At 40.2% G+C, this 20973-nt stretch overlaps 1 protein-coding gene and 1 non-coding gene across 2 annotated transcripts; one reads left to right on the forward strand and one right to left on the reverse strand.

Moving 5' to 3' along the window:
• The first annotated feature begins 2149 nt into the window (after nucleotides 1–2149).
• Nucleotides 2150–2256, forward strand: LOC141626035 (small nucleolar RNA R71). The gene has a single exon (XR_012535767.1). It is a non-coding gene; the product is annotated as a small nucleolar RNA R71 (small nucleolar RNA).
• A 3699-nt stretch (nucleotides 2257–5955) lies between these two features.
• Nucleotides 5956–6725, reverse strand: LOC141619772 (uncharacterized). Its single transcript, XM_074436789.1, has 2 exons — nucleotides 6448–6725; nucleotides 5956–6376 (listed from the first exon to the last, which is right to left on the reverse strand). The coding sequence occupies exons 1-2, from the start codon at nucleotides 6723–6725 to the stop codon at nucleotides 5956–5958; spliced, it is 699 nt and encodes a 232-aa protein (XP_074292890.1).
• Nucleotides 6726–20973: the final 14248 nt, after the last annotated feature.

The raw sequence follows: 20973 nt of genomic DNA on the forward strand, positions 1-20973 counted from the left end.
TTAGGGAGGACTCCACCAAACTCTCATTCTTGATGAGATGTCAAGGGGGCATGTTCAAGGTGTTGTTGATGTTGCTCAACACCTTGAAGAAGTAATCAAAAGCTTGTTCATTGTTATGGTAGAGGTCCTCAATAGATCGTGGCCCTTGTTGTTGATCATGATCGATGGCATGCCCAATGTAGGGATTAAAGATCCCTTCAAATTCGTCGTCCCAAAGACCACAAACTTCATTGAGTTGATCATTGAAAATCTCTTGCTTAGATGGAGACAACTCTCCCAATTTCTTTTCTTGGCCAATGAGGCCATCATCTTCTTCCTTGGTTGATTTTGATGAGCTTTGCAAGCTCTCCTTGTCACAATTCACTTGCTCTTTGAATGGAGCATCTTCAACTTTCTTCCTCCATTGGAGTTCCGATTTCTTCCTTTCATCTTTCCGGCTATAATGATCAATCATGAAACATGGCTCATGCAAACGAGGAGCTCTCATGGTTTCGTCAAGATTAAAAGTTATGCTTTCATCTCCCACTTCTAGAGTGAGCTCTCCATGTTTCACATCAATCACCGCACCCGCGGTGTGTAGGAAAGGTCTTCCTAAGATGATTGGAATGTTGGAATCTTCCTCCATATCAACAATGACAAAGTCCACCGGGATGAAAAACTTCCCAATTCGCACGGGGACATCTTCCCATACCCCTAATGGTGTCTTCGTCGATCTATCGGCCATTTGAAGAGTGATATTGGTGCATTTAAGCTCTCTCATTCCCAACCTTTTACTTACCGAGTACGACATGACACTCACACTAGCCCCTAGATCACATAAGGCTTTGTTGATCGTTGTGTCGCCAATGGTACACGGTATTGAGAAGCTTCCCGGATCCTTTAACTTTGGAGGTGAACTCCCTTGAAGTATTGCACTACTCACCTTAGTGAAGGCGATAGTCTCAAGTTTCCGGATCGACTTCTTCTTTGTGAGGATATCTTTCATGTACTTTGCATAGGCCGGAACGTGATTGATTAATTCCGTGAAAGGAATTGAGACTTCTAAGTTCTTCACAATCTCCATGAACTTCCCAAGTTGATCATCAAATTTAGGCTTGGCTTGACGACTTGGAAAAGGAAGTCTAATCACAATGGGCTCCTTTTCTTTGGCATTGTCTTCATTTTTCTTTGAACTTTCTTCTTTTGATGATTCCCCTTCTTGCACCACAACTTCATTCTCACTAGCTCTCACAACTTCATCCTCAACTTGCTTCTTCGGTGCTTCATATCTTGTACCACTTCTCAAGTGAATGGCACTAACCGTTTCATGTCTAGGGGGTTACTTTGAGGTGGTAATTGCCCCTTTTGTCTTTGTGAGCTCGAAGATGCTAGTTGGGTCAATTGTGTTTCCAACATCTTGGTGTGAGCTAGAATGTTGTTGATGGTAGTGTCTTTTGCTTGGCTATCTTTTTGCATTTGGGTGAAAAATTCTTGTTGATTCTTTTGCATTTGGAGGACCGCTTTTTGGACATCAAAACCTTGGTCATTGTGGTGATTGTATGGATTTTGATTTTGGTAGCCTTGGTTTTGATTGTAAAAGGGTCTTTGATTTTGATTTCTCATGGGTGGAGGAGTGTATGTTGTTTGAGGGTTTTGGACATTTTGGCTTTTGTATGAGAGATTTGGATGGAACTTGGTGTTTTCATTGTAAAAATTTGAATAAGGGGTACCACTTTTGTAAGCTTGGAAAGCATTAACTTGTTCGGTTGTTCCCCTACACTCACTTGAGTCATGACCTAAGGTTCCACAATTCTCACATATCCCGCTTGGGATTGATGAGGATGCCGTCATGGCATTGACATGATGCTTCGATGATTTTGAGTTTTCCTCAAGTCTAGCCATAGCTTGTTCAAACTTCAAGTTGATTGTGTCAATGTGAGCACTAAGTTGAGCACCCAATTGAGTAACGGTGTCAACTTCATACTTTCCTCCTCTAGTAGCCTTGCGAGGTCTACTATATTGTGAATTATGGACCGCCATTTCCTCAATCTTGTTCCATGTTTGATTGTCATCAACTTCGGTGAACATTCCATTTGATCCCATATTGAGAATGTTCCTTGAATCTTCATATAAACCATTCCAAAATTGTTGCACTAAAAACCATTCGCTAAGTCCATGGTGAGGACATGAGCGACAAATACCTTTGAACCGCTCCCAAGCTTCATACAAAGATTCTTCATCCCTTTGCTTAAAACCCGTAATTTGAGCTCTTAGCATATTGGTCTTTTCCGGTGGGTAGAATTTTTTGTAGAAAGCTAGAGCTAGCTTCTTCCAAGAATCTATTCCAAGGGTGGCCTTATCAAGGCCCTTCAACCATTGCTTTGCGGTGCCGATTAACGAAAAAGGAAATAAGACCCATCTTATTTGGTCTTGAGTCACGCCCGTTTGAGAGATAGCTTCACAATAATCGCAAAAGGTTTCCATATGAGAATGAGGGTCCTCACTAGGCATTCCCCCGAATTGGCTCCTCTCAACTAGTTGGATGAAGGCGGACTTGGCAATAAAGTTTCCGGTAAGATGTTGTGGGGTAGGAGTACCATTTGGTAAATCCTCCTCGGTGGGTATAGAGTGTGACGAGAATTTAGGCATTGTAGGTGGATTTTGTGTGGTATTGTTTAATGGGTTCTCTTCTCCTTCTATTGCGAAAGGATTGACAAACTCACTAGTGGGTTGAACAACTTCACCAACACCTCCCAAATTCCTCCTAACAAGTCTCCTATTATTCGTCAAGGTTCTTTCTATTTCACGGTCAAAAGGTAACAAATCTCTTTGTAACCTTCTAGACATGCAAAATATCAAACAACTCGAAAACAATTAGAACAAACCTTGAGGAGTTTTACTTCCCCAAGGTGAAAAAGACACAACTAATAACAATAAAAGAAATCTTAAATCAATTAAACACCGTCCCCGGCAACGGCGCCATTTTGATCCGGACGATGTCCTCACTCATCCAATCAAACACATTTATAATACTCAACATACAACTAGTTAGCGGTAAGTCGAGGTCGATCCATGGGACGGTGTGCTTTGGGTTCTAAGTCTATCTATCTAAATTTATGCTAGTGTCACGATTTGTTTGCGTTTGTAGTTGTGTCTAGACTAATGCAAACAATAAGGTAAAACAAGCAATAAAAGGAAGAGATGTAAACAAATGATTAAAAGTGCTAGGATATCATGGGGTCATAGGGGATTCATGGTTTTGATCATACAAATATGTTTACAATGTTGCAAGCAATTAATGTTGTGGAGGAACCGAGTTGGGTTATGTCTTACGGTTCTTAGGAAGAGTTGGGTCCCGGAGCCGAATCGATTAGATTGTACAACACCTACAAGTCGACTTACTTTCCTCCTAATCAACTTCTATGCATGGTCTAACAAGACTCGAGTTGGGTTATGTCTTACAAGTCAAGTTGAAAGGATAGAAGATGGTAAAAATGCAAGGATTCATAGGCTTAGCATTTCATCAAACATAACATGTGCATAAAGTTGACATCACAACAAGCAAGCAATTTAATCATGTGAACATATTAGATTAAGCATGAATCAATCCCATGTTGGTTTCCCTAATTACCCATTAATCCTAGCTAAATAACTACTCACTCATTATCATGGGAAACATGTCATTAATGGTGTCAATCATCACAACAAGTATAAACATGATAATAGAATGAAGAAATGAACAATAAAGATTAAAGAGTAAAGAAATTATACCAACTTAAGATGATCCAAATAATAAAGCAAGAATAATAGAAGAAACTTGATTGATTGATGGAAGGTTGTCAATCTCCCAATAATAACCCAATAATCTTCAATTACCCAAAATAAAGTAAGAACAAGAGAGAGATTAAAGAACTAAAACTTGGATTAAAACTTGATTAATATTTGATTACAATATTGAAGAGAGATTTGATTAATATTAACTACACTAATTATTGATAAGAAGAACATGCTCCTCTAATTAGACTAATGGGGTATTTATAGTGAAAATTAGGGAGGATGCATTAGGGTTAACTAAGGGCTAAACTAGTAATTACACTTTTTAAGTTGAGCAAGGAGACTCGGGATTCTCGAGAGAAGGGCTTCTCTTATCGTTGCTAGAAGAATGAAAACGTCTTTGTCTTTGAAATCCGTGCGGATGGGAGTCGACGGCCCGGATCTGAGTGAGAATCGAGCGGATTCTTGGGCAAGACACTCGGATTGGCGAGGGGGAATCCGAGCGGATTCCTTTGAGGGACGCTCGGATTGGGCTTGGACGGACGGATTGTGTACAATCCGTTCGGATTGTCTAGCAGCATCTTTTCTTGTTCTTTTCTTCATGAATTCCTTGGGGATTTCCTTGGGGACTCAAGGATCCTTTTCTCAACATTGCTCTTCTACTATGCTATGTACAAAGGCCTTCTAGTCTTGTCTCTCCTTGATGCTTGGTCATTGAATATGATCAATTTAGCCTTGTTTTGCCATGAAAATGCAAGATTCTTACTCCTTTCCTACCAAGGGATCAAAATCTCAAAGAATATGCAAAACAAAGAACTAAAGATAAGAAATGACCCAAATAGGCACTAAAAAGCATGAAAACAATGGTAATTCGGGGGCTAAATATGCGCCAATTATGGTCACATCATATTTAAAATATAATTTCGGAATATATTTTGCCAAAAGATTAAAAGATTGAAATATGGAATAGAAATATCCGGAACATTCCAGAATATTACGACTCGGCATTTTAAATGGTTATTAGAAAATGAAGACGATTTTTGACACGGACTCCAAATGAACTATAATTACTGTCAAAACGACTGTAACGGCGCTTAGATGACGACCAACGGGTAGACACAAGTGTATGAGCTATCACTTGATGTTAAACATACAAATTGTCGTAAATCGTTCCGCGTACCAAACAAACGGCCCAATCATCACCGGGTGGCTTGCGGGAGGTGCAGAAATAAGGTATCTACAAGTTTACCAACATAATTTTGTCAAATCAAATCAATATAAAGCATGTCAATATGGTTAAGACTTGAATTATGAGCTTTTTTTTTCCATGAATAACGGGTCAAGGCAATGTACATGAACAACTATTTGGGATTCAAATGCAAAAACAATGCAATTTAACATCATTGTTATTAAATTCACCAAGACTCGAACTAAAACAAAGGAAAAACATGTTTTTGCGTTTTATAAATTTTTTAATTTTTATGGGATTGTTGATATAAAAGCACACAACAATAAATAAAGCACACAACATAAATAAAGACTCCTCCCCCAAACCTAAATGTCATAGTGTCCTCATTGTGACGCCTACAGCATAGCAATCACACATAAATCCAGCAACCTAAAGGACCCAACTAACAAGAGGAATGGGAAAAGAAATAGACAATACAATAAAAGAAGGTACAAGGGAAGAGAATACTGGGTAAGAGCTGAGGAATTCCCCCAAACCAGCTGCAAAAATAGGGGAAAATAATTAACCGCGCAATTTCCTATCCATCTGGCCACGTTTCTGAACCAAAAGACCTGGTTACTCGATCGAGCCCCATGACACTTGATCGAGGAACCTTCCTGTCGATCAGATTTCTGCATTTAAAATAAATGCGCACACAAATCATAATCAATACAAGTTAAAGCTGGTAATAGTAAATAAAAAAGTAGCGCATGTGCTACACACAAGCATAAGTAGCACCAATAAATAGTCCAAGAGAAAATAAATGACAAATAAAGTTCTTGCTCATCAAACTCAAAATCTAAAATAAAATATGAGCAATGTTCATTATTCTTCAAGTCATCATCACTTGGTAGGAGATAGGGCACTTCATCCGTCAAAGGAGCGTCATAAAAAACTTTGACTGGCTCCTCTTTGAAAATCTCGGCCTCCAAAGCATCCAACTCGGCTTCTATGTCAACACTCTCATCACAGCTTTAAACCATCTTAGGAGGAGGATCATCTCCATAAATCAGCTTTTTAATCTCATCTACTTCCTTACTCCATGGATATGACGCAGCAGCAGGGGTGTTAGGTGGATTTCTGTCAAAATACAAAGCAAGACATTCATCAAAAGAAGGATCAAGAGCATTAATCATGTGACAAGAAGCTTTTAAATTAGGAGGACGTGATGCTTTGTCAAGACCAAAAGTGATAGTACCATCTCCAATGTTAAACATAAGACTCCCATGTCTAACATCTATAACCTCCCCTGTAGTATGCAAGAATGGTCGTCCTAGAATAATAGGAATACAAGAATCCTCAGCTATATCTATCACTACAAAGTCGACTGGAATAAAAAATTTCCCTATCTTAACTGGTACATCCTCTAAAATACCCATAGGGTGCTTAATGGACCTGTCAGCCATTGAATAGTCATGTTAGTACATTTATGCTTAGTCATGTTTAATTGATTGCAAATTTTATACGACATGACTGTAACGCTTGCTCCTAAATCACATAAAGCACTATCAATAGTTAAACGGCCTATAGTACAAGGAATAGAAAAACTCTCAGGATCCTTAAACTTAGGTGGAGAATTGGCTTGTAATGCGGCATAGCATTCATGAGTGAACGCAACAGACTCCACTTCATCAAAAGACCGCTTCTTTGACAAAATTTTTCTTAAGAACTTAACATAAGCCGGCACTTGAGTTACCAATTCAGTAAATGGCACTATCCCTTGAAGATTCTTCACTACATCCATGAACCTTCCAAAATGTTGCTTAAGTTTGGATTTCTGCAATCTTTGAGGAAAAGGTAGTTGAATTTTAATTGGCTCGGCTTCTTTTGCATTAGGAGACGGCTTGGAAATATTATCGTCAGTTACAGGAGTGACTTGATCGAGCCTATTAGTCACTCGATCAAGGAACCTACTTTTATCCAATGTCGTAGATGAAACAGGCGAAAAATCATCAACAGGGGGGGTTCCCCGATCGAGCCCAAGGTGTACTCGATCGAGTGGCTTGATTCCTCAATCAATCCTCGCCCCACTCGATCGAGTCACCACGTCAGACCCGTCGTTTTTGCTTTTCTCGCTTTTCTTCAAATCCTGTATTTCCGTTTCGTCAATTACTTTTTCATCATCACTTAGCTCCAAATTTCCCAATACCTTAGGATGCATGTAGAGAATTTCATCATCATTAATGGGCATGTCCGGACCGTTATAAGAAGTACCGCTCCTCAAAGAAATATAATTGACTTGCTAATGTGCTTGTTTACCCTGAGGAGGAAGACAAGACTATTTTGATGGATTTTGAGCCGCCATTTGGACAACTTGAGTATCCAACATCTAGGTCTGAGCCATGAGTTCGGAGATTTGAACCATTTGGTTTTGTTGCATTGACAAAGTTTGATGTAAGAGGGCTCTCAACTCGGCCATCTCATTATTAGGAGCTTGAGGAGGAGGTTGCATTTGTTGAAAACCTCCTTTATTTGGCCTTTGATAACCTCCTTGTAGTTGGTTACCACGATTAAGACGAATAACATAAGTATTTTGTGGCGGGGCTTGAGCATAAGTATCCTGACTCCTTTTAAGGAAGAAGTTAGAATAAGGAGTACCTTCCTTAAAAGATTGGAAGGCATGAACTGGCTCAATAGTACTCATACACTTGGCCGCAGTGTGGCCATCTATCCTACATCCCTTGCAGGACACTTCTTGTTGAACCATGTGAACCATCTCTTGCTTACCCAAAGACTGGGTAGTCTTCAATTCGGCTATTTGAGCAATTATAGCCTCCAACTGTTCCGCGACCGCACTATCTGAACCACTTCCTCTCTTGCTTCCTCTGGGGTTACCATACTCGGCTCTTTGAGTAGCTATCTGATCAATCAACTTCCAAGCATTATCGTCATTAGTGTTATCTTGGAATCTCCCATTAGCAGCTGAATCAAATAAGGCTTTATGATCATCATACAACCCGTTGTAAAACTGGTTGCAAAGGAACCAAATTTCGAAACCATGGTGAGGGACAGACCGCACTAGTCTTTTTGAACCGTATCCAAGCTTCATCAAAATCCTCGGTAGGACCCTGTTTAAAACTTGTAATTTAACTTCCAAGAGCATTAGTTTTCTGTGGTGGAAAATACCTCTTGTAGAATGCAAGAGCCAATGAAGTCCAGTTGGTAATTGCGTCGGTCTCCATGTCTATGTCCCTTAACCACTAAGCTGCATCATCTCTTAAAGAGAAAGGAAATAAGGTTTGTTTCACCTGATCTTGAGTCACCCCAGCTGTTAAAGGAATAGAACAACAATAAGTAACAAACTTCTCCATTTGATTTGCGGGGTCCTCTCCAGCTTTTTCTCCAAACATATTCCTCTCTACCAAACTTATGTAAGAAGGCTTAATGTCAAAAGTCCCTTTATCAGTGGTAGGGAGCTTGAAGCCTTTAGGAATAGAAGCAACTGTGGGTTCAGAGTGACTGGCTAATGTTGGCATCTTTGATGTTGTAGTAGTAACTGGCGCAGAATTATACCGCTCATAGTCAAGTGTACTCAAGTCTTCCACCTGACTTGCTTCTCTTTGAAATTTTCGTCTGTAACGAAAAGTCTTTTCTGGCTCGGGATCAAAAGGTATAATCTCTAACCTGTGAAACCTGGGCATACACGAAAACAACAAGAAAAGATAAAACTGTCTCAAGGAACCGATGCTCCCTGAGACGAAAGACAAAAATAAACACAAACAAACAGAAAAATTGTTGCCTCCCCGACAACGGCGCCAAATTTAACAAGGTTAATTTCAGTCGTTTGCCTTAGTCAAAATAAATCCTATTCTACTACTAACAAAATAGCTAGCGGTAAGTCAGGGTCGAATCCACAGGGAGGCTAGTTAATTTATCTAGTTTGTTTATATCTAAGTTTGTCTTAAAGTAACAATTTTGGGGTTTTATTGATTTGATATCTAACAACTAATTGCATGTAAATAAAAGATGAATAACAATAATAGTAAAGAGTCTAGGGATTCGGGTTCACTAGGTAGTCATATGGGGTAGGATTTAATTCATTGATAGAGCTAATTATGTTGTTTAAGGTTATATGATCGATCGATTCAATATTCCCTTTAGATCTAATTTAACATGCAATCGCTATCATTAAATTATCTCTATTCAGTTATCGCAGCCTATATTGATTCTAACCCAGTCGGTGAAAGTCTCAGTTCGCAATACTAGTTAATTAATCCTGGCTAGTAATTAATCTACTAGATGAAGAACAATAACATGAACAACAACCAATAAGCAATTTTAACTATCAATTCATCAATATTAATCCCCTTCTAACAACCTAGATTCCCCTTCACCCTAGATAATGGATTTAGCTACTCATACTAATAACAATAACCACAATAACGATATAAGAAAGCATAATTAAGAACATGATGAAAAATAATAAAGATGAATAATGAATTATACAATAATTGAGGAAATATTAATAGTAATACCGTAGTGATGAAGAGCAAGCTTAGATCCGAACAATAATAATGAAAACTAAACTAAACTAAACTAAAAGTATTTGAGAGAGTTTTAAAGCAGTTCTACTAAACCTACGGAAATAAAAGCGTAATAAAGCGTCCTTAACCTAGGGTACGAGTTTAGGTATTTATAGTAAAACATGACCGACTTAAGAAAATTGCGGAAATTATAGATTATATTGGTTCCTCGATCGAGCCTGGGGTTACTCGATTGAGTCACCAACTTCCTCGATCGAGCCTGGTCTTACTCGATCGAGGCATCAACTCTTTTCAGCTCTTTTCTTCGTGTTTTCTTCTTAACTTCTCTTTCTTCATTCTTATGGATTTTCGTGTCATGCTTCGTGTATTCTTCCATGCCTACTCCGCGATGCCCATTTTGTTACTTTTCTCCTCAAATGCATCATTTCTACATTAAACATAAAAAAGCAGAAGTATCAAAATTCTAACATAAAAGGCATGTAAATAATATAAACTAGCACGAAATCGTATTAAAGGCAATTAAGGGGAGGCATAAATATGTATATAATTATGACTCATCAGCACTCGACCGAATGGGATGTACTCTGTCGAGTTAGGCTGACCGAGTAGTTTTGTGGATTTGTCAGATTTTTGTTTAGAGGTCACTCGACCGAGTTGGCAAAGCACTCGGTCAAGTAAAGGCTACTTGGTCTAGTGGGTTGTGGCACTCGACCGAGTGGCCAGTCGGGGGAGTGTTTTTACACGGTTCGATTAAGGTGATTAGTGGCGTTTTATATCACTTCGCCAGTTTCTAAAACATCACTAATCACCCTAATCATCATATTTTGTATGGATTTTGCGCAAGACGAAATCAGGTCAGGGTAGGGTTAACTAGCTCAAACTTATCCGTGAGTGTGTATGACAGGGTACGAAATTAGAAGAATAAAACAAGAAAAATAAGCGAATAGTAAGACAAAGAATTTGTACGTGGAAAACCCTTTAAATGGGAAAAAATCACGGGCACCAAGCCAGGAGAGGATTTCACTATGATATTGAATATTTAGCACAAATGATTGCAAATAGCTTAAGTATTGTGAGAGAATATGGTATGCTCGTGTATGTCTTGTTGTTTTTTTGCAAATGATCTCTAAGTGCTCCTTATATAGCCATGCTGAATGGCTACATAATCCAGTAGTTAATGCCAAATATTCTGTCTTGATTATTTGCCTTAATGCTCAATATTGCTCCCTTGATTGCCGTCCTTTATTGCTAAATCATTCCCATGAATGCTCCAATTAATGCGCAAATATTCGTCTATAATATAATCTTCTGGTCAAATATCGTCCTGACACCCTGATGGTCGGGTCGGGGTAGAATATCATCCTGGGATATCTGCAAATTTTTAGGCCTAACAATTGCCCCTTATCTCCTTATCTTCGCTGGGTGAGGCCAGAAATAAGGAGATAACTTCTAACTTTGGAAAACTGCTCTGCAACAGTTGGATTATGACTGATTGGATCCTATAAAGGCTAATTGGTGGTTTGATGACACTTTTTGCAATTACTGCAACTTCTTCAATAATTACCTTTGCAAGTTGCGGTTAAAACCCTAATTTTACCGAGTAAAAATACTCTCTACTTTATTGAATTGATCTTCACCAAAATCCGCTCTGTTTTCTTCTAATAATCTTTATCTTCAAGTTCCCTTAATTTCCAGAATAAATCTTCAATAATCTTTCAATAATGGTCGCAAAAAAGAAATCTTCTAGGGGAGTGATGTCTCCTGGAACACCATTTGTTCAGAACCCTGAAGAAACCACCTCTGAAAATCTCCCTTCATCTTCTTTTGCTCAACCTCATGTGGTTGAAAAACCGATTGATTCTCCTCTTGAGATGATTTCAATTTTCCATGGTGAATTTGAATTTACACCCACAAAAGCTCTGAAGGATGATCAGTCTCTTCCAAACCGTCTGAAACCTGAATTTGAAAAGGTGCTGAAGGATAAGGGAATCATTCCTGCCAATTCCGAAGTCTGGATCCCTAAAAACTCCCCTCTCAGGGCTGACTGGGCATGTCCTGGTTGGTTCTGTATTCATGACTGGGCCTTCAGGGCTGGTTGCAAACTTCCTTTCTCTCCACTTATGGTGGACGTCATCAAAGAAATTGGTGTGCCTTCCTATCAGTTGATGCCTATGGTGCGGAAGGTGGTCTGCTCTGTTGAATATCTCTGCAAGAAACACAATATTTCCTTCTCGTTGGAGGACTTGAAGGCTTGTTATGCTGTCAAGACCAACAGTCCTGGCCATATTAGCTTCAAGGTCAGGCCTTCTACTACTCCTCTTCTCAACAATCTGGATAGCGGTCATGACAAGAACTGGGCTGCTGGGTACATGTTTATCAGGACCAATTCTATGGGCCCTGATCTGGCGTATTTGAACTATGATGCTTGTGTTGGTGGTGAGTACTCTGACTTTTCCTTTTATCCTGCATGTTTATTTGTTAGTTTTAAAGAAAATAAATTAAAACGAATTATACCTTCCTTGTAGTTGATGATTGGGTCTCTGAAATTGAGTACCATAATGCAAGTGTTTCTGCCTTCCTTGCTATTCCTCAGTTAGAGAGGAGTTGGCCTCTTTGTTGTGGGGCTGATCACCTTCCTCGCTGCCTGAAGGCTGATAGCGCTGCTAAAGTGCCGAAACCTTCAAAAGCTGCCAGTGCTTCTACTTCAGGCAGTAAGTTTATTTTGTTCTTTCATTGGTCTTGCTTTTTCTTTCATTTTGGTTTTTTATGACATCATGTCTTTATTTCTAATATAGTATCTCGTGTTATAGCTACTAGATCATCTGCTCGCCTTGCCAGGTTTGGTATGGCTGACATTTCTGCCAGGCTGGCCAAAGTCAAGAAGGAGAGTTCCCAGGGAGGTGGGGATGTTGAACATGTCATTGATTTAACTGAATTGCCTGCTACTCCCAAGGTTTCTGCTACTCTGGTTGCCCCTGCTGAAACAAGTTCAACAGCCCAAAAGAGAAAAATGGAGGAAGTTGATCTATCTGCCCCAGTTAGGGAAGTGCAAGCCAGGGTAGATAATGTGGAGGCCGCCAAGGTGAAAATCAGGGATTATGCTGCTTCCAAATCTGATGTTATGCTCACCCTTGATCCTATTGAGACTGTTACCCAGGCAGTTGCTTCAGTGGATCATTCTGTCAGCCTTTTGGCAAGTGCCTTGGCTGCTGTGAGAGAGGTATATAGTTTTTATTATTATTATTATTTTTTCGAATATGTATATATATATTTTTTATTTAGAGGTTTTTAGTATTATGACATAATATTTATACTATTCTTGTTTCTGTTCAGGGTGTCGCGGCCTGTCTCCATAACGTTATTAGGCTACTTCTTTGGTGGCCAGGATTGATCTTTTGAGATCTGATTATGATAAGCTGAAGTCTGAACTGGATTTTGCTCGGGCTTATCTGGCTGCAAGGGCTGCTGATTTGGCGAAGGTGCAGGCTGAGAGGGATACTGCCAAGGCTGAGGCAGGCTCAAGCAAACAACTTCTGCAGGAGGTGCTAGACAGGAATGAGGAGCTTACCCTAGAGAGGGATGATTTGGAGTTAAAGCTTGATGATGCCTCCCTATATTTCTATATCAAGGGAAAAGTGGTTGCCATGTCGGAGCCTGTGGAGGCCACGGTAAGCTGGAACCCTGAAGCTGAAATGGCCTTTGCTGCCTCTAAGTATCCTGACCTGCATAATATGGGTAATGAACAGGAGGTCGATTCTCCAGTGGAGCAGGATGTTGATGTTGAGGCTGATCAAGCCAAAAGCAGGAGTGCTGATGCTGTCTCCAAAGGGGAGCAATAATTTTATATTTTCTTTGATGGTATTGGCCCATCCAGGGGGGATGTCCCTGGACAAACAATCTTATTTTCTTGTTTTTGGGTAGGTCAGGGAGGTTATCCCTGGCCTTGACGAATATTTTGGTGCCTTTGCCCCAGGGGGTAAGGGCTTTATTAATGTGATGGTAATGGCCTTCCTTGGCTTATTTTGCTTATTTCCTGATGTTTCGTTGCTTTTGATTTTCTTTTGAACCTGTGAATCTTGTTTCTCCAGTCCTGTTAGCCTGTTAAAATCTGATTTTGTTAACCTGTTAGATTTTTTGAAACTGTCTTGCGATTGAAGCCATTGTAAGTAATTCAACCATGTATGGTTTTTACCATAGTGGTTGAAGAGGTGGGAAAACCGGCCTGATAGGAAGGCTTATGTCCCCTGCCTAACTGGAGGGCTTGGTACTCGGCCTGACAGGAGGGCTTTTTAGACTGATGGTCGGGATAAAACACCCTTGCACCGTCGTGCTGCGTCTAGCCGGTTGTAGATGTATGCAGTAAATCAATCAGGCCAGGCAATTATTTCATGCCTGATTGGTCCTGTTATTTAACGTATCCGGTGATGGTTACCAACTTGTTAGGCACAGTGAAGTGCAAAAAGATTAAAAAATATGTAAATAAGGGGTCTGATATACAGTAGAGTAGCCCTCAATCCTGAATATTTATGCATACAAACATTTATCATGTATAATTGTTCAGGATTAAAAAATAAGAGAAATTCGGGTTAGTTGCATATATATAGACATGGATTTCACATAGGACATGTGAAGCACTTAATTTTTCGGATAGTACGTCAGGTTGAAACACTGATAGTAAAGATATAGTTTTTACCTGATTCAGGGCTGATATAGATTTTTATTCATGAAATAATTTCAAATATGTTACATTCCAAGATCTTGGGATCATTTCTCCTTCTAATGTTTGGAGCCTATATGCTCCTTGCCCGACGATTGAGTCAATTAAGTAAGGGCCTTCCCATGTAGGGGTAAGCTTGCCTGCTGATTTTTCTTTTTTGTTTGGAAAGACTTTTCGTAGGACAAGTCTCCTTCCCTGAAGACTCTAATCCTAACATTTTTGTTGTAAGTTCTGGCTACTGCTTGTTGATATGATGCCATCCTGATTTTGGCAGCGTCTCTTTGTTCTTCTGTCAGGACCAGGTTGTCTTGCATTAGACTGTTATTTGCTTCGACATTATTCAGGCTATATCTTGATGTTGGTACCCAGACCTCTGCAGGGATGACAGCTTCACAACCATACACCAAGGAGTAGGGTGTTTAGCCTGTTGATGTCTTTGGAGTTATCCTATCTGCCCGTAGCACTAATGGAAGTTCTTCAGCCCATCTGCCTCGTCTTCTCTTCAGTTTCTTCTTTAAGCATCTTATGACTACCTTGTTACTAGATTCAGCCTGGCTATTAGCTTTTGGATATCCAGGGGTTGATGTGACCAGGTTAATATTCCATTCTTGGCAAAATATTTTAGTCCTTTTCCCCACAAATTGGGTTTCGTTGTCACATACTATCTCTGATGGGACTCGATATCTGCAAATAATATTCGTCCTGATGAAGGATATTACTTCTTTTTCGGTTACCTGCCTGAAAGAGTCAGCTTTGATCCATTTGGAGAAGTAATCAATCATAGCCAACATGAATACTTTCTGTCCTGGAGCTACAGGCAGCTTCCCTACAATATCCATGCCCCACTTCATGAATGGCCAGGGTGTAGAAATTGAGTGAAGAAGTTCGGATGGCTGGTGTATTATTGGTGCATGAACATGACAGGCTTCGCATTTTGAACAGTATTCCAAGCAATCAGCCCTCAGTGTTGGCCAGTAGTAGCGTGTCCTGAGTATTTTACTTGCCAGGCTCTTTCCTCCTTTATGGTTGCCACAGTGTCCATCGTGTATTTCTTGGAGTACTTGTTTAGCTTCATCAGGTTCTAAGCATCTCAAATTTGGTCCGACCTGCGATCTCTTAAATAAAGTGTTATTGATTATAGCATAGGTTGAACCTCTGATCTTAAAAGCCCTTGCTTCATGCCTTCCCTGAGGTAATATTCCTTGGAGGAACCAATCATAATAAGGTTTGGTCCAAGAATTATTATCTCGATTGTGAGGTTAACTGTTCGGTTTTTCTTGATAGTGGCTCTAATAAATGAACAATTGGTATTTTGTCAAAAAGCGTAGGGTAAAATTTGAACCTAGGTGGCCAAAGCATCAGCCTGCGTGTTCAGGTCTCTTGGTATTTGATCTATATCAAATAAAGCAAATTTAGCGGTAAGGTTTTTTGCATATTCTAAATACGAAATCATTTTTGCATCCTTAGCCGTATAAATTCCCTTTATTTAATTAGCAATTAGAAGTGAATCAGTTTTCACCTTTAGGTTTTGAACACCGAGGTCTAGACATACCTTTAAGCCTGCTATCAGGGCTTCATATTATGCTTCATTGTTGGTAGCTTTGAATTCACATTTTATAGCCTGAGTTATCACGTCTCCCTGTGGTGATTTAAGCACTAATACTAACCCTGTCCCCCTGGCATTGGATGCCCCATCTATGGACAAAGTCCATTCTTGGTCTGGGGTTTTATTTTTTAATTGGTTAACCTCTTTTTTCAGGTCAGGTTCCAGGTTAGGACTGAAATCAGCCACAAAGTCTGCTAAGGCCTGCGATTTAATCGCTGTTCTGGGTTCAAAGGAAATATCATATGTACTGAGTTAAACCGACCATTTGGCCATCCTACCTGACAATTCAGGCTTGCGTAGGACAGCTTTTATGGGTAAGTTGGTCCTGACTATGATGGGGTGACCCTCAAAATAAGGACGTAATTTAGCACATGACATAATTAAGGCTAAAACATATTTTTCAAGTAATCCATACCTCATTTCAGCATCCAGCGGACTTTTACTTACATAATAAACATGATGTTGCTGGCCTTCTTTTACCTTTACCAGGACTGAGCTTACCGCTGTGTCAGTGACAGATAGGTATACTGACAGAGGTTCCCCTTTCTCTGGTTTAGCCTGTAAGGGTGGAGATGATAGATACGATTTTAAGTCTTGAAAGGCTGCTTCATGCTCAGGTGTCCCATGGAACTGTTTATTTTTTCTGAGCAGGTTGTAAAATGTCTTACACCTTTCAAAGGATCTTGATATAAACCGGTCCAGGGCAGCTACCCGGCCTGTCAATTTCTGAATATCCTTGACAGACTTGGGTGACTGAAGTTCCATGATAGCTTTTATCTGCTCCGGACTGGCCTCTACGCCTCTTTTTGTCACCATGTAACCAAGAAACTTACCTGCAGAGACTCCAAAGTGGCATTTTGCAGGGTTGAGCTTCATGTTGTATTTTTCCAATATTTGGAATGCTATTTCCAAATGCTTCACATGATCTTCAACATTTTTAGACTTTACTACCATGTCATCTATATAGACTTCCATGATATCACCTATTTGATCCTTGAACATCATGTTGACCAGGCGCTGGTACGTTGCCCCTGCATTCTTCAGACCGAAACGCATGGCTGTGTAACAGTATATGCCTCGTTCTGTAATGAATGCAGTACTTTCCTGGTCAGCAGGGTGCATTTTTATTTGGTTGAATCCACTAGAGGCATCCATGAAGGTCAGCATCTCATGCCCTGCTGTGGCATCTACCATGGCATCAATATGCGGCAAGGGAAATGGATCCTTAGGGCAAGCCTTATTCAGGTCAGTGTAATCTACACAGACTCTCCATTTACCGTTCTTTTTCTGCACAACAACCACGTTAGCTAGCCATTCAGGGTACATTACTTCCCTAATTATTCCCATATCCAGAAGTTTTTTCACTTCCTCGTTGATTATTGCATTTCTTTCAGGTGCAAATTTTCGTCTTTTCTGTTGCACAGGCTTAAAAGATTGATCAATGTTAAGTTTGTGTGTAATTACATCAGCACTAATTCCAGTCATATCAAAATGAGACCAACCAAACCAAGATGATTTATTCTTAAGGAATTTTACCAGTTCTGGCCTGACACAATCTGGGGCGTCAGATCCTACTAGAACATACCTGTCAGGATACTCAGGGTCTAGGTTTACCTGATCTGTTTCCATTCTGGGAGGTGCTACATAAGTAATCCTAACAGGGTACGGTAATTGCTATGCGAGAGACTTACCTGCTTTGGAAGGTTTCAAGGCTGCTGTATAGCATTCTTGGGTTGTCTTGTGTTCTCCTTTGATTATGGCTATGCCCCAATCCGCTGGTACTTTGATACACTAATGGTAGGTTGATGGCACAACTTTAACATTGTGGATCCAGGGACTACCTAAGATTGCATTGTATGATGACAAGCAATCCAGGACTCCAAATTTCTCATAGGATGAGACTCCTTCAACATAAGTTGGAAGATGAATTTCTCCTAAAGTGCTTCTGGTTTCTCCGCTGAACCCAACCAAAACGCTGGATGTTTTGGTAATTTGATCTTCATCAATTTTCATGGCTTTCAGTACATCAAGCATGATCAGGTTCACCGAGCTGCCTTCATCTACTCGGATCCTCCTTACTGGAGTGGTTCCAATCTGCATAGAAATTACTTGGCCATCATGATGAACATCAGGAATTCCTACCAGGTCACAATCACTGAAAGTGATTGTTGGAACATGATCTGGTTTACATGGTTATGTAATCCTTGGCGTCTTGGCTATCTCTTTTGCTGCTGAACTGGTCAGGCCGCAAATTTCTGATCCACCAGATATGAATTTTACTTCATAGATTGGGGGTGGTGGAGGAAGGCTACGATCCTGTTTAAGCTTCTGGTTCTCTTTGCCCTGGTCTGCATTTCTGCCTTTCGTCTTGATCAAGTCCTTTAGATATCTGGATTTCAACAGATAAGCCACTTCTTTTCTCAGGGTGAAGCAATCGTCCGTTGTATGTCCAATGTCCATATGGAATTCGCACCATTTGGAGTTGTCTTTCCTTGGGTTGGGATTTTCCACCTTGGGCCATCTGACTACTGGTCCCATGTTGTCAAGCCTCTGGATCAATCCTAACATATCAACACTGAAGTTATGCTCAGATATAGGCGGAAAAACTTTAGCCTTACCTTGATACTCATGTGCTAGGTTGACTTCTAAATGTTCTGGCCTGGAATACGGAGTAGGTCTGTAATTGTTTCCTTTGTTGCTCTTTCTATTGCTCTTTTCATAGTCTTTTGGTCCACTGGATGATCCGACTTAGTAGCTCTTGTCTTCTTCCATCCTGATAAATGCAAGAGTCTTGGCCTGGACATCTTCGAAGGTATGGCAGGGATACTTAGTGAGTTCATTGTACAAGTCACTATGAGGTAGTAACCCCTGCCTGAATGCCTCCACTGCTATTCCAACGTCGCACCTGGGAATAGACACTTTCTCTTTGTTGAACCTGGCGAAGAATACCCTGAGAGTTTCCTCTGACTTCTGTGTAATCCTGTAAAGATCAGTGGACCGCTTCTCCAACTCCCTGCTGCTTGCAAACTGCTGGTTGAAGTTGTTGATCAGATTGGCAAAAGAATGGATGCTCCCGGTTGGCAGGTTGATATACCACTGTAGAGCAGGTCCGGTCAAGTTTGTCCTGAATCCCTTACACATGCAGACTTGCCTGAACTCACTGGGGATAGATGCAGCTAACATTTTCTGTTTATAGAGAGCTACATGATTTTGTGGATCTGTGGTCCCATCATAAATTTTCATATACGGAATTACAAACTTTTTAGGCAAATCCACTTTTGCTATTTCGTCTATAAAAGGCGAATCAGCATAGCTATCAGGGGCAGCTTCTTCTAGACTGGTAGGAACTCAGGGTATTTTTTTGAATTTTTCATTTAGTTTCTTGATCTTCTGGACTACTGCCATCATGATGGCTGCTGCAGATTCATCAGGTTTTTCATTGTTATTATTTGGCTCACCATCGCCATCAACATCGATAAATTTAGAGCCACTTGGACTCCCAAAGTTGGAGAAATCAATGTTTTTGATAATTGATGCAAATGGTGTTCCTGGCTGGAATCTAGAGCCTGCTCCTTGGGTTTTTTCCAATTTTTGTTTCAGAGCTGACTCGGATTCTCTCAACTGAAGGATCTCAGCCTCAGTTTGCGCTACCTTGTCTTTTAATCTTTCCAACTTAGCTATTTGTTGGAGAGCTGCATTCAATTGTTCTTCAATGGTAGGCTGGGCAATATTTTGTAGGTTATTTGGATTTTTGTAAGATCAGGGAAAAAAGATTTTAAAGAGCTAGATGCCCCACTGTGGGCACCAATTGTTTTGTATGGATTTTGCGCAAGGCAAAATCAGGTCAGGGTAGGGTTAACTAGCTCAAACTTATCCGTGAGTGTGTATGACAGGGTACGAAACTAGAAGAATAAAACAAGAAAAATAAACGAATAGTAAGACAAAGAATTTGTACGTGGAAAACCCTTTAGATGGGAAAAACCATGGGCACCAAGCCAGGAGAGTATTTCACTATGATATTGAATATTTAGCACAAATGGTTGCAAATAGCTTAAGTATTGTGAGAAAATATGGTATGCTCGTGTATGTCTTGTTGTTTTTTTGCAAATGATCTCTAAGTGCTCCTTATATAGCCATGCTGAACGGCTGCATAATCCAGTAGTTAATGCCAAATATTCTGTCTTGATTATCCGCCTTAAAGCTCATTATTGCTCCCTTGATTGCCGTCCTTTATTGCTAAATCTTTCCCATGAATGCTCTAATTACGGCGCAAATATTCGTCTATAATATAATCTTCTGGTCAAATATCGTCTTGACATTTTGACCGTTGTCCTCCCCATGGCTTTGCGCTTGTCTTCTTACGTCCTGGTAGCTTGACGACCTGACACCCTGATGGTCAGGTCGGGGTAGAATATCATCCTGGGATATCTGCAAATTTCCAGGCCTAACACATCACCTACGCAAAAGTTTGTCATTTTTGGGCGTTACGGAGTTCTCATTCGTATGTCAAGCGCTAAATAAGTCTCGATATTTATTCTTTATTCGTTTTAGGTTTGCTCTAAACCTTAATTAGGATGGATTATAGGAGTTTTGTCGTTTTGTGTATAGCATCATAGAAGTAATTTCATTGCATCATTTTTATAGGTGACGAGTTCGTAGAGGAGCAGTTCTTGCTATCGTGGTAGGTTTTCCCTACTCAGTATAGTTATATGGTTAATTACGGTTATTCTTTGTTGTGATTATTGTGGTTAGTATTGATATTGGTTGATGGTGGAGTTGTGGATGATATTATTGAGCCATGTCAAGAGATGGTTTCACCCCCCATGTATCGCCTCTTGTGACTTCCGTCACAACGGGGATGTGCACATTAATGATCCGGGTTTGCTCGTTGCATTGAGCGGGGCTCTTTATGTTCAGTGTTGCGGTCTGACATCGGCAGGGGTGGGTTACCTGTTGCGATGGGTACCCGGCTATTCGTTGCGATGAGAGCCTTTGGTGTCTGCGCTGTTGTTCAGATAAAGGTTACTATGGAGTTTGGAGTTGGTGGAGTAGCATTGGTTGATATCCTGAGTTACATTGATATTGTGTTATGGTGTGAATATTTGTAAAACGATACTGACCTTGTATGTTTTCAAAACTGTAGTGAACTATTTGATATTTCCGGCAAATGGGGAGCAGTGAATTT

This window comes from Silene latifolia, chromosome X (assembly GCF_048544455.1).
Source record: "Silene latifolia isolate original U9 population chromosome X, ASM4854445v1, whole genome shotgun sequence".
In the NCBI taxonomy this organism is placed as follows: Eukaryota; Viridiplantae; Streptophyta; class Magnoliopsida; order Caryophyllales; family Caryophyllaceae; genus Silene; species Silene latifolia.